At 40.6% G+C, this 26592-nt stretch overlaps 2 protein-coding genes across 2 annotated transcripts in view; one reads left to right on the top strand and one right to left on the bottom strand.

The window, feature by feature from the left end:
- Nucleotides 1-16660, bottom strand: part of LOC143023322 (uncharacterized) — an 89902-nt gene extending 73242 nt beyond the window's left edge. The window contains exons 1-3 of the mRNA XM_076181851.1: nucleotides 16554-16660; nucleotides 15109-16229; nucleotides 31-289 (exon numbers count right to left, since the gene is read on the bottom strand). Coding sequence (XP_076037966.1) covers nucleotides 31-289; nucleotides 15109-16212 — 1363 coding nt within the window. The 5' untranslated portion in view covers nucleotides 16213-16229; nucleotides 16554-16660. The remainder of the gene's footprint in view (nucleotides 1-30; nucleotides 290-15108; nucleotides 16230-16553) is intronic.
- Nucleotides 16661-16834: 174 nt separating this feature from the next.
- The window catches only part of LOC143023166 (tRNA selenocysteine 1-associated protein 1-like), a 55413-nt gene continuing 45655 nt past the window's right edge, over nucleotides 16835-26592 (top strand). The window contains exon 1 of the mRNA XM_076181684.1: nucleotides 16835-16969. Within this exon, the coding sequence (XP_076037799.1) occupies nucleotides 16937-16969 (33 nt within the window). The 5' untranslated portion in view covers nucleotides 16835-16936. The remainder of the gene's footprint in view (nucleotides 16970-26592) is intronic.

Genomic DNA, 26592 nt, shown 5'->3' with positions numbered 1-26592 from the left:
CCTGATTGTAAATAACAATACTGAACTTACTTTCCTTGTGTTCATATTTTACGTTTTTACTTTCAGTTTTCACTGCCTTCACCATTTTCTCCCTCTCTGCAACTTCCTTGGCCATAGCTTCTGGGTCAGGAACCCCAAGTCCAGCCTCGACAGTTTCCATGACACTTCCAACACCTTTGGTAACTTCTTTGGTGAAAGTTGTTGCAGCAGACAGCAGGGATGTTCCCCATCCACCCCAGGAGCCCCAGCCACCACTGTTTCCTCCACATTGCACAACTTTTTCTTGTGGCTTGAAAAGTAAGAAGACATATTTTTACTTGTTGGCAGTTACAAGATACAGTGATGCCTTGAAATCCATTAATCCATTCTAGAGCACCATTTGAGTTCCAAAATGTTCAGATTCCAAGATGTATAGATGGTTCTGCTGGGGAAACATACAAACAACATGTGAGGCATTTGGATTCCAAAAAAAATTTGATTTGGGGGCAAAAACTGAGTTTTTTGTTTCGATTCCAAGTTGTTTGAATTATAGGGCATTCAGATTCCAGGGTAATATTGTATTGTGCTTTCACCCTTCCACCACAGGAGCATATGATTTATATTGTATTGATTAATGCTGTACCATCAGTATCTGGTGGACTACCCCAACCAAAGATAAAATAAAGCCCTCATCCATAGTCTCACTATTAATGATGAATTATTAACAGTAACAATATTAACATTCACCACCATGTTTAACCACATTTAACGCACTCATCATTTTGCACAGACGAGCCATCTTACATCTCACCCTGACGACCGACGCACCATTCGACGTAAGAAAGACTTTCCCACAGACTCAGACTATACACCCTTCATAGACAGTCAGACAAAACTCATATTACATAGTCTCAAGCACTCATCTGCCTGTGGCCCTGATAACATAAGCAACATACACCTAAAACACATTGGACCACAAGGTATACACGCACTCACAAACATTGCAAACTACAGCTATTCACACAACACAATACCCGACATCTGGAAGCATGGTAAAATAATCACCATTCCAAAACCGAACAAAGACCCAACAATCCCAACATCGCACCGCCCAATCACACTTCTCTGCACCCCCTCTAAAGTCATTGAACGCCTAATACTTAAACTTGTCACACCATATATTCCCCTTGCTGACTCACAACACGGTTTTAGGCCACTACACTCCACAAACACTCTTCTGACAAACCTCACACAAAGAATTTTAGATGGCATCAATTCAGATAGGCCCCACCACAGAACACTTCTTATAACATTGGACATTAGTAAAGCTTTTGATGCTATCCCCCGCCACAACCTAACAAATAAAATATATAACACAGACATGCACAATAACACCAAAAGATGGCTGGCCAATTATCTGGCAGGCAGGAATGCTCATGTGTCATATAATGGCCAATCATCGCACATCAGAAACATTAAGAACGGAGTACCACAGGGCTCGGTTCTATCCCCCACATTATTTAATCTATACATGCATGACTTACCCACGCCAGACACCTCAGAAATACAAATCTCTTCCTACGCAGACGACATAACAATCACATGCACACATCGTAACACAGACAAAGCTGCAGAAATAATCCAGCCTTACCTTGACACACTCAACACATGGTTCATCACAAACAGACTCAAAATAGCTCCAACCAAATCTACAGCAACACTTCTCACCAACTGGACAAAAGAACACAAATACATACCTCATCTCTACATCAACAACACTCTAATACCACACACAAACACACCGAAAATTCTTGGTGTAACATACGATACATCCATGTCTTTCAAACAACACCTCACAAACATAAAAAACAAATGCACACCTAGACTTAACGCACTTAAGTCAATCACTGGAACAACATTTGGACAAAACAAAGAAACTAATATAACAATATACAAACAATGCATACGCTCAGTGATGAATTATGCGAGTCCTGCATGGGCTCCTAATCTCAGTGAGACACACCACAACACCCTTCAAATCATACAAAACAAAGCCCTAAAAACAATTACAGGCTGCACAAATACATCACCTACAGACCATTTACACCATGAAACAAAAGTCCTCAAAGTCAAGGACCACCTCGACATGAGAGGCACACAAACACTTGCTGCAGCCACCACAAACACATCACACCCGCTACACTACATAGCAGAACACCCACACACGCCAAGAAACATTAAAACTACACCCAAAGACCTTTATTACACACAGATACTCTCTTCTCTTCCTCCACAACCACCAAATACCAGCCTCCGGAAACATATTCATAATCATATCACTCACCGCTCCATTAACACACTGAAAGACAACACACTGCTGCATGCCAGACCCCCTGATATCCACCCTTCTGAATCCTCTCTCCCACGTAAGGACAGAGTCCACTTGGCCAGACTGCGATGCGGTCACCACCCAGCACTTCTAAGCTACCAGAAGAGGCTGGACGACCGTGTTGTGGACAGCTGCCCAGGATGTAACACTTCACCCCATACCATACAACACATAATGGAAGACTGCATTATACACAATCATGCACGCAAACAACACAACATACACTCTTTAAAGGATTTGTGGGAAAACCCAGTTTCGGCTGTGGCCTTCCTTGGGGAGACGGGACTGCTCGGACAGACAGTCTAGGGAACGACAACAACAACAACAACAACAACCACATTTAATGCTCTCACTATGGTGATGTCACTTGAACTGAGTAAAATCACCTTGCTTCCTCATTTGTAGAATATTATATGAAAGAAATTGTAGAAATGGTCTTAACCACTCTTGCTATGGTGACATATTCATTTTTTTTATTATGGCTGATCCCTGATGTCACCATAGCACAAGGGTAGCTATAACTCTTCACCCTTGTATACAAACCGGAGCTGGGTGAATTCCTTGGTGTGCTCCTATGTGCATTCCTCGGTGGATTCTGCTTTAGTTTGGCCACGGTTAGCACTCCCAAAATATTAAAGACAGGTTCATACCAGAATAAAAATCTGGTAGGCCACATACTATACCAAAGAAAAATTCTGTAGGCCACATACTATACCGGCACCTATATTGCTTTAATAGTTTGGGAGCGCTAACCGTGGCTAAACTAAAGCAGAATGCATCGAGGAACGCACCTAGGAATGCACTGAGGAATGTGCCCAGCTCTGTTACAAACATCCCTACTACTGGTATGAAAGTGGAAGGAAACTGCCAACAAGTCAGAAAAAGCACCATGTGAATAGTGCCTTTATTGACACAATGTTTTCCCCATCTTACTATAGTAAAGTATTAGCCTCTATCTGTTTGTTCATGAACTCCACCTAGGGTTTTGGAGATAGACCCCCATAACCATATATATTTGATACCCTCACTCCAGGTACTTGGATAACTATATTTCATAAAAAAAAAGGTTAGGGTTAAGGGTTAAAGTTAGATGGGGTATGGTGTGGTAATACACCACTACTGTAGTCTCCCCTTAACCTTCATAGCATTTTTGTAACATAAAAATTACTATGATTAAACAAACTATTGTATGTGTCCATAAATATTATTTGTATTTGTGAAATTAATGTTGCCACAAACAATGATAGACATTATAAGAAGAAAGCATGTCAATGTAAAATGATTGTATAATTTTACCAAATGTTAAAATATTGGTTATTTTTATTTGCTTTTATTGCAAGCGGAAATGCATTTAACAAGTTCAAAGATATTTAAGTTGGTTTCAATTCTTCTCTTATGGCCGAGTTCTACCATGTAGTGTTAACAATCTACTACAATAGTCATGTTAAAGATTATTCATTAACTCCTATGTTTTTGCAGATAGACCTCTATATCCATATATATTCTGAAACCTTATAACCCAAGGTACTTGGATAACTATCTCTCATTTGTTTGTCTGTTTGTTCATGAACTCCTAGGGTTTTGTAGACCACCATAACCGTATATATTCTGATACCCTATCACTCCAGATACTTGGATAACTATATTTAAAAATATATATATATATATATATATACATATATACATATATATATATATACCGGTATATAATTATTTTGGTTAGGGTTAAAGTTAGGTGGGGTATGGTTAGGTTAGGGATTATTCACAAACTCCTAGGTTTTTGCAGATAGACCCCTATAACCATATATATTCTGAAACCTCATAACCCAAGGTACTTGGATAGCTATCTTTTAATTATTTGTCTGTTTGTTTGTTCACGAACTCCTAGAGTTTTGGAGATAGACCCCCATAACTATATATATTCTGATACCCTATCACTCCAGGTACGTGGATAACTATATTTCATTTAGAATATATATATATATATATATATATATATATATATATATATATATATATATATATATATATATATATATATATTTTTTGGTTATGGTTAAAGGTTAAAGTTAGGAGGGGTATGGTTAGGTTAGGGATTATTCACAAACTTGCAGCAACATGCAGGTAAATTGGCTAGTACTTGATAAAGTTCTTTGGAGCAAAATATTGTACCAATTAAGATTTTGTCCTCACATGGTGCTTTTCCTGTCATGCCTTATACATACTGGAAACCAAGACTACTTATAGGTCAGGGTATGTAGTTATTAAAATACGACCTCTGATACCTCCTAATCTTAGTATGGAATAAACTGAATCCCTGAGAGTGTGTGTGAAAGATAGAGAAGAGAGACAAAAAGAGAAAAAGAGAGAGGAGAAAAAAGAGGGAGAGGAGAAAGAACAAGAGTGGAGAAAGAGAGGGTGAGAAGAGAAGAGAAGTGAGAAAAGAGACAGAGAGAGAAGGGAGAAAGAGAGGGGAGAGAGAGGAGAGTGAAAGGAGAGAGAGGAGAGAAGAGAGAGATAAAGAAAGAGAGAGAGAGAGAGGACAGAGAACGAAAGGATAGAAAGGGAAGAGGAGAGGAGAGGAGAGAGAAGAGAGACAGGAAAGAAAGTGAGGAGAGGAGAGAGACGAAAGGTGACAGAAAGATGAGAAATAGAAGAGATAGGAGAGGGAGAGATAAGAGAGGAAATAGAGATGAAAGAGAAAGAGGAGAAACGAAAGAGTGGAGAGAGAGGAAAGAGTGGAGAGAGAGGAAAGAGTGAGAAAAAAGAGAAGAGAGGATAGAGGGAGAAAGGAGAGGAGAGGAAGACAGAGGAGAGGTAGAGAGGTAGAGAGGGAGAGAGACAGAGAGAATGGAGAGAGGAGAGAGAAAAACGAGAGAGAGAGGAGAGAGAAAAACGAGAGTGAGAGAGGAGAAAGAGTGGAGAAAGAGTGAAGGAAGAGAGAGATAGCAAACGAGGGGGGAGAGAAGAGATAAAAGTGAGAGAAATGAGAGATATACATGAGAAGAAAGTGAGAGAAGACATAGAAAACGGAGAAGAAAGATATAGAGAAATGAGGAGAGAGTGAGGAGAGACAGAGAGGAGAGTGAGGAGAGAGAGACGAACGATACGAGAGTGAGAGAGGAGAAAGTGAAGGAAGAAGAAAGAGAAATAGAGAAAGAAGAGGGGAGTGAAGAGAGAAGAGAGAGCAGAGGGAGAGAGAAGAAATAAAAGTGAGAGAAATGAGATAAACGGGAGATGAAAATGAGAAGAGAGAGAAATGAGAGAAGAAAGATATAGAGAAGAGAGATAGAGAAAGAGAGAGGGAGAGAAGAAAGAGAGAGGGAGAGAAGAGACAGAAGAGAGGAGAGCCAGATAAGAGAGAATAGAAAGAGAGGGTGAGAAGAGAGAGAAGAGAGGCAGGGAGACAGGAAGAGAGAGAAGGGAGAGATAGGAGAGAGGAAAGAGGATAGAGAGCGAAAGGAGAGAGAGGAAAGAGGATAGAGAGCGAAAGGAGAGAGAGGAGAGAGAGGATAGAGAGCGAAAGGAGAGAGGAAAGAGGGGGGATAGGCACAGAGAGTAGAGAGAGAGAGAGAGAGAGAGAGAGAGAGAGAGAGAGAGAGAGAGAGAGAGAGAGAGAGAGAGAGAGAGAGAGAGGAGGGAGAGGAGAGAGAGGAGAGACAGAGAGAAGAGTGAGGAGAGAGACACAAGCGAAACAAGAGTGAGAGAGGAGAAAGCGTGAAGGAAGAGGAAGAGAGACAGAAGAGAGTGACAGAGAGAGAAGATAGGAGAGATAGAGAAGAAAGAGTAGAGGGAGAGAAAACTGATGAGAGAGGATATAGAGTGAAAGGAGAGAGGAGAGAGGATAGAGAGCGAAAGGAGAGAGGAGAGAGGGGGGATGGGCAAAGAGAGTAGAAAGAGGAGACAGGAGAGAGAGAGAGAGAGAGAGAGAGAGAGAGAGAGAGAGAGAGAGAGAGAGAGAGAGAGAGAGAGAGAGAGAGAGAGAGAGAGAGAGAGAGAGAAGGGAGAGGAGAGAGAGAGAGAGAAGAGTGAGGAGAGAGACACAAGCGAAACGAGAGTGAGAGAGGAGAAAGAGTGAAAGAAAAGGAAGAGAGAAGGGAGAGATAGGAGAGAGGAGAGAGGATAGAGTGAAAGGAGAGAGGAGAATGAGAGGATAGAGAGCAAAAGGAGAGAGGATAATGAGAGGATAGAGAGCGAAAGGATAGAGGAGAGAGGGGGGATGGACAAAGAGAGTAGAGATAGATGAAAGATGAGAGAGAGAGGAGAGATAAAACAAGAGAGACCGAAGAGAGGAGAGAAAAAGGGAGGAGAGATGGGATACAGAGAGGAGAAATTAGAGGAGAATAGGAGAGAGAAGAAAAGGAGAAAGAAGTGAGAAAAGAGAGTAAGAGGGAGAAGAGGGAAGAGAGAGAAGCGAGAAAGAGTGAGATCGAAAAGAAAGAGTGATAGAAGACAGAGAGAAGAGACAAAATAGAAAAAGAGAGGAAGAGCGAGGAAAGAGGGAAAAGAGAGAAGATAGATATGAAAGGAAAGAGAGAAGACAGAGAGAAAGAGTGAGAGAGAGAAGAGTGAGAGAGCAAGAGATTAGGGAGAGAAGGGAGAGAAGCGAGGGAAGAGAGAAGACATAGAAAGAAGAGACAGAAGAAAAAGAGGAAGAAGAGAGAAGAGAGAGGAAAAGGAGATAGAGAAAGAGAGAGAAGTGAGAGAGAGAGGAGGGTGACAGAGAAAGAGAAAGATACAGGAAGAGAGAGGAAAGAGAAGGGAGAGATAGAGGAGACATGAGAGACTGAGAGAAGAGACGATGGAGAGAGATGAGGGACAGAGACAGGAGAGAGGAGAGATAGTAGAGTTGAGAGAGACGAGGACAGAGTGAAGAGAAAAAGAGAGTGGAGAGAGAGGAGCGGGAGAGGGAGCATTGGGAGGGGAGAGAAGAGAGAGAGAGGGAGTAGAGGAGAGAGAGAGAGAGAGAGAGAGAGAGAGAGAGAGAGAGAGAGAGGAGAGAGAGAGAGAGAGAGAGAGAGAGAGAGAGGAGAGAGAGAGAGAGAGGAGAGTGAGAGAGAGAGGAGAGAGAGGAGAGTGAGAGAGAGAGGAGAGTGAGAAAGAGTGCAGCGAGAGAGGAAGGGAGCGGGAGGAGAGAGAGCAGAGAGAGTGAAGAGAGGGAGAGAGGCGAGAAAGAGGGGAGATAGGAGAGAGATAGATGAGAGAGAGGAAAGGAGAGGAAATAGTAAAAAAAAAAAAAAAAAAGAGAGAGAGAGAAAGGAGAGACAGGAGAAAGGGAGGAGATAGATAGGGAGGAAACAGAGAGGAGATGGAGAGAGGTGAAAGAGGAGAGAGGATAAAGAGAAAGAGGAAAGAGAAAGAGGAAAGAGAGAGAGAAAGGAGAGAGAAGTGGGAAGAGAGAAGAGAGAAAGAGCGAGAGAGAAAAGAGATAAAAATGAGATAGATGAGAGAGAAGACAGAGAAGAGAGGGAAGAAAGATAGAAGACATAGAAAAGATACAAAGATAGGAAAAGATAAGAGAGTGAGAGAAAGAAGAAAGAAAAGAGAGGGAGAAGAGAAAAAAGAGAGATAAAAGGAAGACATAGAGAAAGAGGGAGGGAAAGAGAGAAGAGATGGGAGAGAAGAGAGGGGAGAGAAGAGAGAGGAGAGGAGAGTGAGAGGAATATGAAAGGAGAGAAGAAAGAGAGCGAAAGGAGAGAGAGAGAGAGAGAGAGAGAGGTGAGGGAAGGGACAAAGAGTAGAGAGAGGAGAGAGGGGAGAGAGGGGGCGCAGATTGGGGAGACAGCGAGAAGAGAGAGAGAGAGAACAGAGAAAGAAGAGAGGAGAGGGAGGAGAGGAGAGAGAGTAGGGAAGAGAAAGATGAGAGAGAGAAGGGAGGAGAGAGAGAGAGAGACAAAGAGGAAAGAGAAAGGAGAGAAGAGGGACAGAAAGACAGGGAGAGAGAGTAGAGAGAGTGAGCGAGGTGAGAGGTGAGAATGGAGGGAAAAGAGAGGAGTGAGAGCGAGAGAGAGGGGGGAGCGATGAGAGTGAGAGGAGTGAAAGGAGAGAGAGAGGAGAGAGATGAGAGAGGGGAGATGAGAGAATGAAAGGAGAGAGATGAGAGGATAGAGAGCATAAAGAGAGAGGAGAGAGAGAGGGGATGGACAAATAGTAGAGATAGGAGACAGAAGAGAGAAAGGTGAGAGGTGAGAGAGACAGAGAGGAGAGTAAATAGAGGGAGAAGATAGAGGAGAGATAGAGAGGGAGAGTGAGGAGAGAAGAGTGAGACGAGTGATATGAGAAAGAGGAGAGAGAGTGAGAATGGAGAGAGAGGAGGGAGTGAGAGGAGAGAGGATAGAGGGAGAGAAGAGAGAGGTAGAGGAGAGAGAGAGAGAGAGAGAGAGAGAGAGAGAGAGAGAGAGAGAGAGAGAGAGAGAGGAGAGAGAGAAAGAGAGAGAGGAGAGAAAGAGAGAGAGGAGAGAAAGAAAGAGAGAGAGGAGAGAAAGAAAGAGGGAGAGAAGAGAGAGGTAGAGGAGAGACAGAGAGAGGACAGGCGAGAGAGAGAGAGAGGGAGAGAGAGAGAGAGAGAGAGAGAGAGAGAGAGAGAGAGAGAGAGAGAGAAAGAAGAGAGGAGAGAGAGGGAGGGGACTGAGCGAGAATAGAGAGAGAAGATAGTGAGAGGAGAGAGAGAGGAGACAAAGAAGAGACGAGAAAGAAAACGAGGAGGGAGAGAAGAGTAGAGATAGAGATATAGAGAGGAGAGATGGAAAGAAGATAGGAGAGAGAAGGGGAAGAGAGAGAACGAGGATAGAGAGGAGAGTAGAGAAAAGAGAAATAGGAGGGAGAGAAAGGAGAGAGAGAAAAGAGAGGAGAAAGAGTGAGACAGAAAGAGAGGAGAGAGGAGAAAGAGTGAGACAGAAAGAGAGGAGAGAGGGAGAGGAAAGACAGGAGAGAGGGGAGAAAGAGGAGAGGGAGAGGAATGAGAGTGGAGACAAAAAGAGGAGACACACAAAGAGAGAATGAGAGAGAAAAGGGAGCGGAAAGAGAAAAACAAGAGAGACGGAAGAGAGTAGAGAGAAAGGGAGGAGAGAGTAGAGGAGAGAGAGGAGATAAGAGAGAAGAGAGAAAAATGGAGAAAGAGAAAACAGAAGAGTGATAGATGAGAGAGAGAAGAAAGGGAAGAGAAATAGAAGACAGATGACATAGAAAGAGGAGACAAAGATAGAAAAAGGGAGGAAGAGAAAGAAGAGAGAAGAGAGAGAACAGAGAAAGAGATGAAAGGAGAAGACAGAAAGAGGGAGAGAGAAAAGTGAGAGATTAGAGAGAGAAGAGAGGAAGAGAAATAGAAGAGAGAGAAGACATAGAGAAGAGACAAAGATAGAAAAAGAGAGGAAGTGAGAAGAAAAAAGAGAAAAGAGAGGGAGAAGAAAAGAGAGAGAAGAGAGGAGGGAGAGCGGGAGAGGAGATAGAGAGGAGGGGAGAGAGGCGAGAGAGGAGACATAGGAGAGGTGGGTGAGAGACAGAGAGAGAGAGTGGAGAAAGGAAAGTGAGAGGGATGATGGAGAGATAGAGAGAGGAGTGGAGAGAATAAGAGAGGGGAGAGAGATGAGAGAGAAATGAGAGAGAAGAGAGAGAAAGGAGAGAGAGACGAGACAGGAGCGGGAGAAGGAGCACTGTGAGGGGAGAGAGAAGAGAAGGAGAGAGACAGGAGGGTGAGAGAGAGAGAGCAGCGAGAGAGAGAGGAGAGAGAGGAGAGAGCTGAGAGAGGAGATAAAAAGGAGAGAGGACAGTGGGGGGAGAGAGGAGAGGGGGAGAGCAGAGAGAGAGGAGACATGGGGGAGAGCAGAGAGAGAGGAGACATGGGAGATAAATGAGAGAGAGGAGAGAGAGGAGAGGGAAAGAGAGACAAAACACAAGAGACAGAAGAGAGGAGAGCAGAGAGAAAGGGAGGAGAGGACAAAGAGGAGAGAAAAAGAGAGGAGAGAGAAAAGGGAAGAGAGAAGAGAGAGAGGGAGAGAGAAAAGAGAGAATAATGAGAGAGATAGATGAGAGAGAAGATAGAGTACATAGAAGGGACAAAGATAGAAAAAGAGGAAGAGAGGGAAGAAAGAAGAGAGAAAAGAGAGGAAGAAGAAAGGAAAGAGAGAAAGGAAAGAGAGAAGAGAGGAGTGTGAGAAAGATTAGAGAGAAGAGAGAAGAAAGGGAAGGGAGAAGATAGAAGAGAGAGAGAAGACATAGAAGAGACAAAGAAAGAATATAGAAAAATAGAGAGAAGAAAGAAGAGAGGAAAGAGGGAGAAGAGAGAGGAGAGCGGGAGAGGAGAAAGAGAAAGAGAAAGCAGTGAGAGAGAGGCGAGAGAGGAGAAGGTGAGAGACAGAAAGAGGATAAAGAAGGGAGAGATAGAGAGGAGAGAGAAAAGAGTGAGAAGAGACAGAGAGGAGAGAGGACAGAGAGGAAGAGGAGAGAGGAGACTGAAAGGAGTGACAGGAGACAGAGAATAGAGGAGAGAGAGGAGACAGAGAGAGGGGAAAGGAGAGAGTGAGAGAGGAGGGAGAGCGACAGGAGAGAGGAGGGAGAGATAGGAGAGGGTTGAGAGAGACAGGTGATAGAGAGACGGGGACAAAAAGAGGAGTGGAGGAAAAAAAAAGAGAGGGGAGAAGGGGGAGAGATAGGAGAGAGGTGTGGGAGAGGGAGCACTGAGAGGGAAGAGAGAGATGAGTGAGAGGGGAGACAGAGAAGAGAAAGAGCGGAGAAACAGAAGAGTGAGAGACAGAGCAGCGAGAGAGAGAGAGCAAGAGGAGAGAGGAGAGAGAGAGAGGGGAGGGAGAGAGAGAGAGAGGGGGGAGGGAGAGAGAGAGAGAGAGGGGAGGGAGAGAGAGAGAGAGGAGGGAGAGAGAGAGAGAGGGGAGGGAGAGAGAGAGAGAGGGGAGGGAGAGAGAGAGAGAGGGGAGGGAGAGAGAGAGAGAGAGGAGAGAGAGAGAGAGAGAGAGAGAGAGAGAGAGAGAGAGAGAGAGAGAGAGGAGTGAGAGGAGAGAGACAGAGTGAGGGGAGAGAGACAGAGTGAGAGGAGAGAGATAGGAGAGGGGAGAGAAAGAGGAGAGCTGGTGGAGAGAGAGGGGTAGAGAGGAGAGGGAGAGGGAGAGGGAGAGAGATAGAGAGCATAGAGAGGGAGAGGAAAGAGAGAAGAGAGGAGAAAGAGACAAGAGGGTGAGAGAGGAGAAAGAGGACAAAAAAAGAGAAACAGAGGAGAGAGAAGAAAGAGAAAAAGGGAGAAAGAGAAAAGAGAGAGAAGAGTGAGACAGATGAGAAAGAGAAGAGAGATAGATGAGAGAAGAGAAGGAAGAGAGAGAAGAGATAGAAGAGAGAAGACAAAGATAGAAAAAGAGAGGAAGAGAGACGAAAGAAGAAAGAAAAAAGAGGGGGAAGAAAGGAGATATGAAAGGAAAGAGAGAGAAGACAGAATGAGGGAGAGAAGAGAGAGGAAAGTGAGAGAAAAGAGAGATTAAAGAGAGGGGAGAAGACAGAAGAGACAATTAAAGAAAAAAATGAAAAGAGAGAGAAGAGATAAAAGAGAGGGGGAAGAGAGAAAGGAGAGAGGAGAGAGTGTGAGAGGAGAAAGAGGAGAAAGGTGAGAGAGAGGAGAGTAAGGTGAGAGACAGGGACAGATGTTTGGGGCTAGGGCATAAATCTCCTTCAAGAATTGGCCCAGGACATAAAAGACCACAAATTCCCAAAGTGGGTTTATGCCCAAGGCCAAAATGTTCACACAAGTGGCGGTTGGCAGGTGTTGGACAAAACATTTATTATATACACAAAAGAGTCATTTACCCCCTATAAGGAGGAAATAGAAGGAGGGGTAGTCAGTGGTGGAATGAGGAAGCAAAGAAGATTATAGATGAGAAGCAGTGAGCTTTCACAGATTGGTTACAAAATAGGATGAGGGAATCATATGAGAGGTACAAAGAAAAAAGAAGAGAAGTAAAGCATAAGATAAAGGAGGCAAAGAGGAGAGATGTGAAATGGGGTATGAGTATGACAGAAAATTTTGAAAGTAAAGTGAAGGCAATTGTTAAGATGATGAGAGCAGGTAAGGCACCTGGGTTGGATGGATGTCATGAAGAATGTCTGAAAAAAGGAGGTATAGTGATGGTGGACTGGTTGGTGAGGTTATTTAATGTTTATTTAAGAGAGGGTAGAGTGCCAGAGGACTGGAGGAGTGCCTGTATAGTTCCACTTTACAAGGGAAAAGGGGACAAGTGTGTGTGTAGTAGTTTCAGAGGGATCAGCTTGTTAAGTGTTGTTGGGAAGGCTTATGGGAGGGTCTTGATTGAGAGGATTAGGAGAGGAAGAGAGGGAGTAATTGGTGAGGAACAGTGTGGGTTTAGGACAGGTAGGGGTTGTGTAGATCAGATTTTTGTGGTAAGACAGATATGTGAGAAAGCTATAGGATAAGGTAAGGATGTTTTTTGGGCTTTTATGGATCTGGAAAAGGATTATGACTGGGTAGAAAGGAAGGCACTGTGGGAGGTATTGCAGATATATGGGATAGGAGGAAAGCTGTTAAGAGCAGTCAAGAGTTTTTACAAGAGTAGTAGAGCTTGTGTTAGGATTAGAAATGGAGAAAGTGAGTAGTCTGAGGTAAAGGTGGGACTTTGTCAGGGATGTGTTATGTCGCCCTGGCTGTTCAATTTATACATGGATGGGGTGGTGCGAGAGGTAAATGCAAGGGTAGTGGGTTGGGGATTGGAGATGGTTGCTGATGACACTGTGCTTGTAGCAAGATCAGAGGAGGGATTGAAGAAATGACAGTTTGGGAAGGTGTGCGAAAAAAGGAAGTTGAAGATAAATGTGGGTAAAAGTAAGGCAATGAGATGTACAAGGGGAGAAAGTGGCAGTAGACTGGAAGTGAGTATTAAGGGAGAGACTGGAGGAAGTGAATAGTTTTAGATACTTGGGTGCAAATGTGGTGGGAAAGGGAGGAGTGGAGGTGGAGGTAGAATGCAGATTGAGAGAAGTGAGTAAATGCTTTGGGGGATTAAAAAGTTTAATGAGGAATAGACATTTGGGAATGGATGCTAAGAGGAGACTGTATGAAGGAGTGATTGTGCCAACACCACTGTACAGGGCAGAAACATGAAACATAAGATAGGAACAGAGGAGTTTGAATGTGTTTGAGATGAGGTGACTGAGAAGTATGATAGGGGTTACTAGGCTGGATAGAGTGAAAAATGAGGTGAGGAGGAAAATGGGGGTTGAAAGGGAGTTGGGAGATAGGGTTGATGGAAGAGCATTGGGATGGTTTGGACACATGGAAAGAACGAGTGAAGAAAGACTAGTAAAAGAGGTCTGGAAGGTAGAGGTGGAAGGAGTGAACATGAGGGGTCAACCTACGATGAGATGGATGGATGAGGTAAAAGGGGAATGTCTGTTGAGGAAGGACAGGAGAGGATAAAAGATAGGGGTGAATGGAGAATGGTTGTGTATGGATGATGCTGTGATACATAAGGGGAAGTGGGTGAAGGAGTATGTGTGAGAAGTAAATTGATGCAGCCTAAGGGGAGTTCTCCCTGTCTTCTCCTTTTCTACATGAGGGGACGAAGAGGGAGGGGTTGCCGATTTAATGAAGCAGCCTTGCTGTGTCTTGTGACACTGCTTCTGACCCAGGACAGTGGGCGAGATGCAGGGATGACCAGTCATCCAAGAGGCGTCAAGATAAGAGGGAGAGAAGAAGGTGGAAGGGAGTGGAATATGTTAGGGATGGAATGGGTGGGAGTGGTTGTTATCTTGTTTTTTAGCTACCTTCCTTGTATGGGGGGAAAAGCCTTTGGTATATGTATGTAAGGGTCATAGCTGAATCAAAACATATGGCCACTACTCCCAAGGGAATTTGTGAAGTTTCATCTCGCCCACTATTTATTTTTGTGAAACAAATGTTTTTCTTCCAATTCTTAATGTGATTCAAGCAACTGCAACCTTGACATCCACCAGACATCACTATTTTCTGAGATACACCCCCCCCCTCCACCACAGCAATCTTGATGGACCCATGGGGAACTGGAGGTTCTAGAGGCACAATGGCAGAAACTAGTCATTTCCTAACCTATGTTGTGCATGCTTGCAACAGAAATGGCACTTTAGTGGCAGGGAGCAGGAAGGTTGAGGGAATTATTTGTTCACCATCCATTAATATTAATTTGTGGGAAAAAAGTTACTAAAAAAAGTTGTTGTTGTCATAATATAGATGCAAAACTAGATAAAGGATCATCCTCGTCTCCTGCCTACTGTTCTGGTCTGAGACAATGCAACAAGAGACATCATCCCCATACTAAGGCCCAACAGCTGAAGATGGTTTACCATCTCTTCATTACATTGCAAACCTCCCCCCTCCACTCCCGAATTTCCAGAGCAGAAAAAAAAAAAAAAACAAAAAAAAAAAAAAAGGTCTGCTATTTCTAATCTTTTAACAACCACTCTCTCCTCACACCTATCCCTTCCCTCAATGGCTGTCATGCAGCAAAGGAAGGGGGCTAGAGACAGGTACAAGTGGAGAGTGGCTGTGAATGGATAAAGAAATGATACAGCCTAGAAAGGTTTCTTCTTTTCTCCTCTATAAATTCTTAAGAGGATGGGGGGGGGAGGGGATTAGGTCTGCTAAGTAATGATGCAGTGGGGATAAACCAGTTTTGGTTGTCAGGCCTTGCTATAGAGGTAATTGTGTTGCCTCTATCCTAAGCATAACAAGTATAAATGGTGAATATTACCTCTTCAGATACAAGTCCTTGTACTTGTTGCCATCTTCTTTCTTGCTCTAAGAACTTTTCTTGTTTTTCCTTTTGTTCCTCTCTCATCTTCTGTGCTGACTCACTCAATTCTTCAACATGCTTCAAGTTTTTCCTTTGATCTGCTGAGCTAGAGACAGTTTCATGGCTTACTGAATCAAGCTTTTTCTCAAGGCGAGATCCTAGTTTCTTGGCCCCTAACCTCTCACCTAGCTTTTCTCTTGGTTTCTTCATTCCAATACGTGATTCTTTGATTGGCTGCCTTGATTTTTTACTTGGTTCAATTTTCTGTTCACTCTTTTCAATATTTGGTTCACTTAGTTCAATCTTCTTTCCACTTTTTTGTTCAATTTTATGTTCACTTTTCTGTTCAATCTTGTGTTCACTTTCCTCTCCAATATTCTGTTCAATCTTGTGTTCACTTTCCTCTCCAATATTCTGTTCAATCTTGTGTTCACTTTCCTCTCCAATATTCTGTTCACTCTCTGTTTTAGACTGATCTTCAGAGTCCTCTACTTTGGTTCTAATCCTGGGGGTAGTCGTTAAATTTAAAGAACTTACATCTGTCATCAATTCATGCTCTTCATCTTTCAATTCTTCCTTTACTTCTGCATTATCTTTGACTTCAATTCTTCCATCACTAATTTCTTTATTAACACTTTTTACTTTACACTTGATCATTTCCTTTTCAAGATCGTCACACATCAAATCACCGATTAAATCATTTGAATCTTTACTCTCGGTACTTTCTTTTGTACACTCTACTTCATCTGGCATGGTTTGACCTGTGCCACTCTGATCCATAACATATTCACTCTGTGACGTTTCCTGGCTCTCTTGTTCGACTTTTCTTTGTACACCTGGTGCTACTTCATCACACACTTGTTCACATATACCTTTCCCTCTCACTTCACCGCCATCAGGTTCAGACAAGTCTTTGGAGGGTTTCTCAGTTTCACAATCCAGTATATCTGATGACTTCTTCCTCGTTTTCGACCTGTTTTCTGTTTGTTTCTTACTCACAGGAGATTCCTCATCTGAACCTTCGTCAGCTGACAAAAAATCTTCTTCACTATCCGATGACATCTTGAACTATCGAGACCCTGAAAATAAATCAACACGATAACATCTTGTTCGTGACCGTGGCACTTCACTCACCATATCAAGATGCTGACATCTGACATCAGAGCCTTTCCAAAGCCTGGAAATTGTATGAACATCATATACATACTAAAATCTTTACACATACACTCTTCTTTGAAGGCGTACCCCATGAACTCGCCTATAAAATTACATTCAGAAACTTATTATATATTTATTCGACTCATCAGATTCACGTTGCATGCCATCAAATTGTACAATGTTGAAATATAATTATCAGACTTCTTATGTGGTAAAATTAAAAAGGTTGTTCTTGCTCAGTATACCTTTCAATTCGTGAAAAATCGTAGACATCAGCTACCCAACAACGTCCCAAGTTTGGAAACTTTCCAACGCAACAGCTGAGCTGTGTGTTGACGTTGACGTGTGTAAGTTTTAGACTTGCTGGGCATCATTTAAAGATTACGTATTTCATTAAAATTTAACCATCAAAAATTATATATTATATTTTCGTATGCTCTAATATGTAAATTATAGTACAAAATTGGAATACATACCTATATTGTCGACAACTACGATGCGCAATAAGTAGTTCTTTTGTTATTGTTGGAAAACGTAAACATTTGATTGCTTCGTCGGAGTTACAGGTTAGACCAAGGCAGGAAAGAGAAGTTTCTCAACGAAAGCCGTACAGAATTTCAGACTCACAATGGCCCGCGAAGGTGCACTGTGGATGGGGGATGTGAGTATGATCCAATTATAAGAAATTGGTCAGAAACGAAATAATGAATATAATACATTTTCAAGTATTATTGTAATAATTTAAAACATGTATAGCTAGGTCAACATGAAAATGGAATTCTTGATATTTGAGCTGAAGTAGTTCTCATGGGATGCAAAATGTCGCTATGAGTATAATGCAATTTGAATTATCCATCTAGCTGTCCTAGTTCTCGATATATTGCATTTTGAATGGAATTAAATCGGGCCTATTTTTTCCCAGGAAATCGGGCCGAAACGTGCGGTCAGACTAATCTCCGATCAAACGTAAACAATGACGGTTTTTACTGACAGGCACAATTTTATATAAAAATTTAGCATATGGTTGCATTATTTGACCTATTTTCTATAAGATGTGGGCTTTCCATGTAATTTGATAATAGAATTACGTTTTTATCCTCTGCAAAATTACCCACCACAGTAGCTAGGTCAACATGAAAATGAAATTCCTGATATTTGAGCTGAAGTAGTTCTCATGGGATGCAAAAAGTCGCTATGAGTATAATACAATTTGAATTATCCATCTAGCTGTCCTAGTTCTCGAGATATTGCATTTTGAATGGAATTAAATCGGGCCTATTTTTTCCCAGAAAATCGGGCCGAAACGTGCGGTCTGACTAATCGCCGATCAAACGTAAACAATGACGGTTTTAACTGACAGGCACAATTTTATATAAAAATTTAATATATGGTTGCATTATTTGACCTATTTTCTATAAGATGTGTGATTTCCATGTAATTTGATCATATAATTACGTTTCTACCCTTTGCAAAATTACCCACCACAGCTACGAATACCGTCAAATTACATTAAAATCACACATTTTAAAGAAAATAGTTTGAATAATTCAACTATATGCAAGCTATTACACTAATAGCACAATAGTAACAAACTTAATTAATAGTGTAGTTTGATCCATACCACCAGTGATCATAGCGGGCAGGATGAATCGTAGCTGTGGTCCGTAATATTACGGAGGATAAAAACGTAACTTCTCTTTGATCAAATTACATGAAAATCACACATTTTAAAGAAAATAGTTCAAATAATTCAACTATAAGTCTATTACACTAATAACATAATAGTAAGAAACTTAATAGAGTGAAGTTTGATAAGATGGCGGGATAGATGTTTGTTGTTATCCGATAATCCGACCCGATAGAATAAAAAAACTAATTAGTACCACCGATTTCTCAGCTCTACCGTATCACGCTGCCTTTATTTTGGTATAAGAATAATTCGCGAGACTAGTAGTTTTCGTTATTTTTGGTTAGTTGCCCGCACTCTGAATTTATTTAGCTCATTTTTTATGCTGAAACATAAACCAATTTTCGATTTACTGCTGAATGCAAGCTGCCATGTTTATCTTATGTTTTTATGTACCGACATGTAACTGATGATGTAATTGTTTGAAATTTACTACGATCATAGTAAATACACTCGTATAACATTTGTATGAATGAAATATCCGGCGGTATGTAAATTTGGCCGTTTGCATGGCGTGCACATAAAATGACGCACTATTGGGCTCCTCATCGACGGTGGCGCCTCTGGTGGTGTTTGACCTACCTAACCACAGCTACGAATACCGTCAAATTACATGAAAATCACACATTTTAAAGATAATAGTTTGAATAATTCAACTATATGCAAGCTATTACACTAATAACACAATAGTAACAAACTTAATAGTGTAGTTTGATCCATACCACCAGGACGAATCGTAGCTGTGGTCCGTAATATTACGTACTTCTCTTTGATCAAATTACATGAAAATCACACATTTTAAAGAAAATAGTTCAAATAATTCAACTAATAACATAATAGTAAGAAACTTAATAGAGTGAAGTTTAATCCATACCACCAGTGATAGATATGATGGCGTGTGGATGTTGATGTTGTTATCCGATAATCCAACCCGATAGAAAAAATAACTAATTAGTACCACCGATTTCTCAGCTCTACCGTAACACGCTGCCTTTATTTTGGTATAAGAATAATCCGTGAGACTAGTAGTTTTTTTTTTTTTTTTTTTTTTAGTTGGCCGAACTCTGAATTTATTTAGCTCATGTTTTATGCTGAAACATAAACCAATTTTCGATTTACTGCTGAATGCAAGCCGCCATGTTTATCTTATGTTTTTATGTACCGACATGTAACTGATGATGTAATTGTTTGAAATTTATTACGATCGTAGTAAATATGCTCTCATAACATTTGTATGAATGAAATTTCCGGCGGTATGTAAATTTGGCCGTTTGCATGGCGTGCGCATAAAATGACGCGCTATTGTGCTCGTCATCGACGGTGGCGCCTCTGGTGGTGTTTGACCTACCTAACATGTAGACTCTACACTACTTTTACTTTTAACTTTACTTGTCTTTAGCATGTCAGTAGTTAGGTACGGGCACAAAAATATATATATATATATATTTTTTATATATATATATATATATATATATAATCTACTGAAGAGGATTGCAGTTTGCAATCGAAATATATAGATTCCCTGTTTCCAGTCTTTTCTACTCCAACAGTGGTTTCTACGTGATTGACAAATGTGTGATTACATTTTTCACCTGTAATATATATATATATCAAATTCTTGTTGCATATAAAATAGGTACCCCCACAAAAAAAAACTTGAATTATTGTTGCATATGAAAGACAACTTAATTAGAAACAAAATGCTTTTTAAATTTTTGAAATGGCTTGAAAAATAAGGCAGACACGATTTTTTACATTATTTTTTTAGCCCTCATTTTTGGCTAGACTTTACCATAACAAAGTGTTAGAATTAAGGGTGGTAATTTGTAAAGATTTCGGTAAAGAAATACACATTAACTCTAAACCACTGGTCCAATTTAATTAAAATTCGGAATACTTGGGTTTTATGGATCAACAAATCACATGAGCATGTCAAAAATAATGTGAGACATCTCCATCATACCATATTTGCCTTTTCATGGCAACCATGAAGCTGTCAATTGTGGGTCTCGCTAAACGCCGACCAACGTCGACCAAAACCACACAATGATGGTTTTTGCTCAAATGCATAATTTATATATAAAAAATAGCATATGGTTGCATTATTTGACCTATTTTCTTTAAAATGGGTGATTTCCATGTAATATGATCAAAGCGAAGTTACGTTTTTATCCTCTGCAAAATTACCAACCGGCAACCAACGCCGACGAAACCCAAACAATGACAGCTTTTGCTCAAATGACAAAAATGTAACTTCTCTTTGTTGATTTTACATGGAAATCACACATTTTAAAGAAAATATGTCAAATAATGCAACCATATGCTATTTTTTATATATAAATTATGCATTTGGGCAAAAACTGTCATTGCGTGGTGTTGGTCGGCAGTTGGCAATTTTGCTGAGGATAAAAACGTAACTTCTCTTTGATGATTTTACATGGAAGTCACACATTTTAAAGAAAATAGGTCAGATAATACAACCATATGCTAATTTTTATTAAAAATTATACATTTGAGCAAAAGCCATCATTGTTTGGGTTTGGTCGGCGTTGGTTGCCGGTTGGTAATTTTGCAGAGGATAAAAACGTAACTTCTCTTCGATCATTTTACATGGAAATCACACATTTTGAAGAAAATAGGTCAAATAATGCAACCATATGCTATTTTTTCTATATAAATTATGCATTTGAGCAAAAACCGTCATTGTGTGGTTTTGGTCGTCAATGGTGATGTGTAAACAAAATCAAACATGAACTGGACGCATCAGATTCATGGATGATATGCCATATGTGATGACCCTAAGCTCAAACATCAAGTGATCAACGCTCTTAAGCTTCTCATATCCAGGAGAAAATAGGTTGATATACATGGTTATGTATATTTAAATAATATTTAGTGATACCTTACCTTAATATTTTTACTCTGAAAACTATGTTGCCGAGTTTGATAACCAAATTTCCGTTCAAATCGCTGAAGAAATTTTCTATTTAAAGAATTGGGCATACACTTGCAAAACAACAAGGTAATTTTGATATCTTGCACATCCGCTGAACGCAGGAAGCATTCAAATTAAACTAAACAGAAGGTAGTGGTCCGCAACAAATGGCAACGTAAACATTACATGGTCGACAGTGGATTCCGGGGTACCTATATAAAAGACAATTTCATTAGAGACATAATTTTTAAATAGCTTGAAAAATAAGGGAGATACCATTTTTGAATATTTTTTTTATCCCAAATTTTTGGCTAGATTTTACCATAACAAAAGGTTTGAATTAAGGGGTCAAAGTAATTAACGCCCGGCAGCGACCGGCAATTTCCTATGGTCATAATGGTGCCCACTTACACTTAGATATACTTGGATGACTTCTGTTGGTGATCGACGCAGCCAGACTGGGGTCCCACTGTGACCAATCGATTAGTCGATTGGCGTTGGGGCCGGTGTATCCTGGTGTTGGCGGCTGGTCTGGTATTTTGGCCAACCATATACACAGATGTTTTTTGAAGGTGTGTGGAGACACCCCTGTTATGTTTCTCAGTTGAGGCGGGATGTAGTTGAACAATCTTGGCCCACTGAACGAGAAGCTGTTATGTATTCTGGACTAGATGCTCAGTGTTGATCCGGGAGTGGTCCTCACATAACACAACCTCCTCCTTCTTTGGTGGACTATTACTTGAATACCAGTGTTGGGCACCCTCTTTTCTAACACCTTCCAGATGTAGATGATGATGTAGCATTCCCTGCGCTGTTGAAGAGAAAACAGCTGCAACTCCTTCAGCCTCTCCCAGTAGTTCAGTTCCTGGAGCCCATGTATTTTGCTGGTGAAGGTCCATTGGGGCCCTTCAATCTCCGTGATTTCTGTTGTACATTAATCTTCCTTCTCTATGTTTTTCTTTTCTTCTCGTGTCATTTTGTTCTTTTAGTTCAAACTCTATTAGTATTTGGTCACTCTTCCCAATTGGTGTCTTATACTTGATTTTGTTCACGATATCAAGTTCAGAAATGAATATCAAGTCTAATTTCAATGGTTCTTCATAGTTTCTATATCTAGTATTTTCCTAAACCCATTGTGTTAAAGTATATTCGATAGTCAAATCCAGTAGTGTGTTGCTCTAGAGTTCTCCCCCTTTTACTGTCATTTCTTCCTAGATTATTTCCTTTGCGTTAAAGTCACCCTTAATTACTATGTTACCACCCTCTTTCAGTAACTCAATTAGTGAGTTCTATGTGTCTTTCAGTAAGTTTGAATGATCACTATCAGACCAGACCTGTGTTTTTGGTGGCATATATACTATTACAAATTTTCTACTTTTCATATTATTATTTACAACTTTGATTATAATTAATTCCACATTATATTTGCCTTCAATTATCTGTCACATTTATACCCTTTTTAGACAATATCATGATTCCTTCCCCCTGTTGATCCGTTCTATTTTTCACCCAATGGTTGTATAGACCTTGTCCCACCATACTTGTTGATAGAGGACCTTTCAGTTTTGTCTCCACAATTCCCATTATTTCAGGTTTTTCTATTTCCAGATAGTCGTTTAATTCATTAATTCCAGAAATACCATCCATATTTGTGTAAACTGCTTTTAGTTTCATATTTTATTATCTTTTATAATCTATGTTTCTATTTTTCTGATATACCATTTTCTCAGTCTCAGATCCAATACTCTCAAAAAAAAAAATCACTTTTTTTTTTTTTTCAATTCTGAGAGCCTTGTCTTTCTCTTTTTCCTCATCACTCATTTCCTTTTTTATCCATACATGTCTGAAGTTCTCACTATTTGCTAGTTTAACTGCTTTCGATAGTATCTCCTCAGCTATCATTTGAATTCTTAGTTTGATTTTCAAAGGTCTATATTGTTTTATTTGAGTATGCGCCCATTCTGTGAATCTCATCAATTTCCTTGTCAAAATTTTGCCCTTTGTCTTGAATTTCTTTCAGAATTTCCTTTGCTATTTCTTTTTCCTCCTTATCTCTGTGATATTTATACACATTATGTTTATCTTTGATACCATGGACCACAATGAATTTACTTTTGTCTTCTGTATCTATCACCCAATTTTCCTTTTCTTTAATTACTTTCATAACTGTTTCTTTTGTATTTTCCTGTTCCTGCTTCCACTGATTTTTTATTTCAAGGAGGTCTGTTTCCTTGACTGACTCTTCCACCTTTTCGGTCACTACCTGTAATTGCTCTTTGACCTCCTTGTTTAGTTCTTCATTTTTGTTCTTATCCTCATTTTTCTTTCATTTTCTCTTTTAAGCATATAAAATTCACTTTTTAGGTCATTCAATTCTATAATTGTTTGCTCATTACTCTGACGCAGAGTAATCATTTCTCTAAGTAAAGCTCAGTAGTCTAGTTTCAAAACGATAATCTCTTACGTCACAATTTCTTAGTGCATTGCTATACTTAACTTATCTATATCCATGCCTTTACCTATTTCTCCTAAATTTCTTTGAAAAGCTGAAAAACTTATTCTCCCACCTTTGATTTGTTCTCGGTGTATCACTTAAACATGTCCTCTTCGGTATCACTCCTGTTGGTGATTCGACTCTACTTACATCCAGCCCTCTCTTTGTTGGTTCATTTATTTATTTATTCTCCATTGTGCCAAAACTATACTTTTCTAAGAACTGGATTTAACCTTTGCTGGTCACTCAAGAACATAGTCTATACATTCTAAAAAATAAGCACTAGGCATTTCCTTCGTTTTGGCAACAGAACCACTAGGTCAGAGCTCAATCGCTAGACTTCCTTTTGCTTTGATGTCTTGTTTATATGTCCATAACACCATGTGCATTACCAGTCCTTTAAAGTAATTCCTGACATGGATGCACCACTGTTGTGTACTATACTACCAAGGTATGTGAAGCTATTCAAAACCGTAATGTCTTTACCACGTGCATGGACAGACTGAACCTTGGTCTTGGTCTAGGAGACCTGAAGTTCAAGCAGTCTCACCTCCCTGTGCAGTGACTTGAGGGCTGCAACGAGGACCTCCATTGACTGCAAGAAAGGCAGCATCAGCAGTAAAGAGTCAGTGATGTGCATGTTGCCAATAGATGCTCTGCAATGACATTGACAACTGTGTCTAATCCAGTCCATGACAATGTTGAAAAGTGTTGGAGCAAGGACACACCCTTGCCTCACTCATGAATTAACAGGAAAGAAGCTGGGCATACCTCCTCTATACTTTACAGCATGGTCTGTCCCAGAATACAAGTCAGACATCAAGTAAATTAAGAATCCTATAGATCTGCAGAAGATCCCATAGGACTCCACAATGCACTGAATCAAGCTCCTTTTTGAGATCAATATAAATTGTAAGAAACCCATGTTGAAACTCGCATTGGTGCTCCACAAGTTGTTGACTTAACTGGCTTGAACCCAGATTGCTTAAGCCACGTCCACACGGTCGAGCACTGTCCGCCGGGCACGAGGGCTTTGCTCGACAACGGGCAATTTCATCGGGCAAACCATCAAACTGTCCGTTCCCGGCGCCATTTGCGGGCAGTGGATGGAGGGCTGACATCGCTGCCAAACGCATGAGGTGAGGTGCGAGCAAAGTTAGCAAACCCGCTCAGTACAGACCGAAGTTACCTTACTACCATGTCTGCACCTAGTACTAGTGTGTACTGGTCTCGACAAGACGTGCTATTGGTGCTATGCTTTTCCTCATATTTGTCTCTTGCCTTTGTATATATGGCTCCACTTTCGAAAGGAGAAAAGAAAAGCTGCTTATGTTCATTCTCATGTAACTGCAAAACAATTGTTCATTTTCATCCTGCAATTCACGTAGAATTGTCACTGAGCTTCCCATTAAATCACGTCTTTGTAACCACTCCCGGCATCAGGCATGTCTCCGTGATTTCTTGTTTTTCTTTTTAATGCAGGCAGCAATTATAATGCTGTAAAGTGCTACCTTCTTTCCAAGTATGGCGGGAACCATAGTTATCGTACCGCACTGAATCACTCCCTCCCAACCTCTGCTTGCAACCAACTAACCTCCAACCACCATCGTCAGCCGTGTGGACACTTTGCGGGCAGAGTCTGCGGACTTTGTCTGGTAAGGGCAAAGTCTGCCAGGCACAGCTCGACCGTGTGGACGCGGCATTAGACTTCTGAAACTTAGCATATGTGAATGAACCTGTGTCAGCAACAGATGGGCAAACACCATACTCGTACTTGCCTCACTGAGCAGTGTAATATCACAGTAGTTGATGCATGATAATAATGACAAGATGCACCAAAACCATCCCAACATATAGAAACCAAAATCTCCATAGAACATCACATTATACAAGTACTATCAACTGAAAGGAAAAAAAAAGCAGCAGCATACTTTTGAAACATCTATAACCAATCTGTACCATACAACACACAAAACCTCTCAAGCTTGGATCAAAGGTAGCATTACAACATTGTAGTGCCAACAAAAAACCCTAGACATTAACCTCACAGAAAGTTCAGTCACGAGAACAGTAATAACCAAACTAGCACAGCTATACTTGAATCACTATCCATCACAAAATACCAACACAGTATAGGCCTGGCTACAGAAACAAGCTGCTCCATATGCAGCCATTACACAGAAAACACCAGACACCTCATCTTGCACTCCCCTACCCTAGTCATATGCAGATGACACAATATTTCTTCCTAGTGATGTATGGGCCAATCTAGTGATTGTTGCCAATTACCTAGGAGATGTGGGTTTCCTGCAAGAGAGATATGGGACAATGGATTGATAGATGGAATGTTAACTGTATCAGAATAATTAACATAGATGAAGACATTACAACAGTGGTCTGGGAAATACCAAAAAGTAATGTACCAGGTAATGAACTACAACAGTTATATACACTACTATATTAAGACCAGTCCTAATGTATGGGTCAGAGACAGGGAACATGACAAAGAAAATAGAATCTAAGATAGGAGTCGCAGAAATGAAACTATTGAGAATTATTATGGATGTCACCAGAAGAGATAGAATCAGAAACGAGAAAATAAGAAAACTTCTGGATGTAGAACCGATTGTAGAATTCATAGGAAGATACAACTTGAGATGGTATGGGCATGTAAATAGAATGTAAGGTATATCCTAAGAAATATATGTAGTGGCAACCAAGAGGAAAGAGACCGGCGGGAAGACCTAGAAGAGATGATTAGATTGTGTAAAGATGAATTTAGAGAAAAGAAATTTAACACTAAAAGAAATAAATCAAGAGAGATTATACGAAGATCATGATGGCTGGAGGAGTATGATCAAAAGGCCGACGTTTGACAGATAATAACATCTACATGGCTTCTGTTGAGAAAAGTGAGAAAGCTGGTGCCACAGTAATATCAGTTACAAAACATTTTAGTTGTAAATAATGTTAGTGATATACAGCATATATACCATTGTGTGTTATATTTTTGTCCATGTCCCAATTTTTTGTTTCTAGAATTACTTTCCTCTCAGTCTGCATGAAATTGCTAACAGGACTAATCAACAAGAGAAACTTCTTCCCTTTTTAGTTTGTTAAAGGAGGAACAAGTGTACTAGCTATAGTCATAGTAAAAGTTGGTAATTC

Source organism: Oratosquilla oratoria, unplaced genomic scaffold (assembly GCF_046742065.1).
Source record: "Oratosquilla oratoria isolate Oo_2021 unplaced genomic scaffold, ASM4674206v1 SCAFFOLD45, whole genome shotgun sequence".
NCBI lineage: Eukaryota > Metazoa > Arthropoda > Malacostraca > Stomatopoda > Squillidae > Oratosquilla > Oratosquilla oratoria.
Note: the sequence above shows the minus strand (reverse complement) of the source record. Positions and strands in the feature narration are given on the sequence as shown.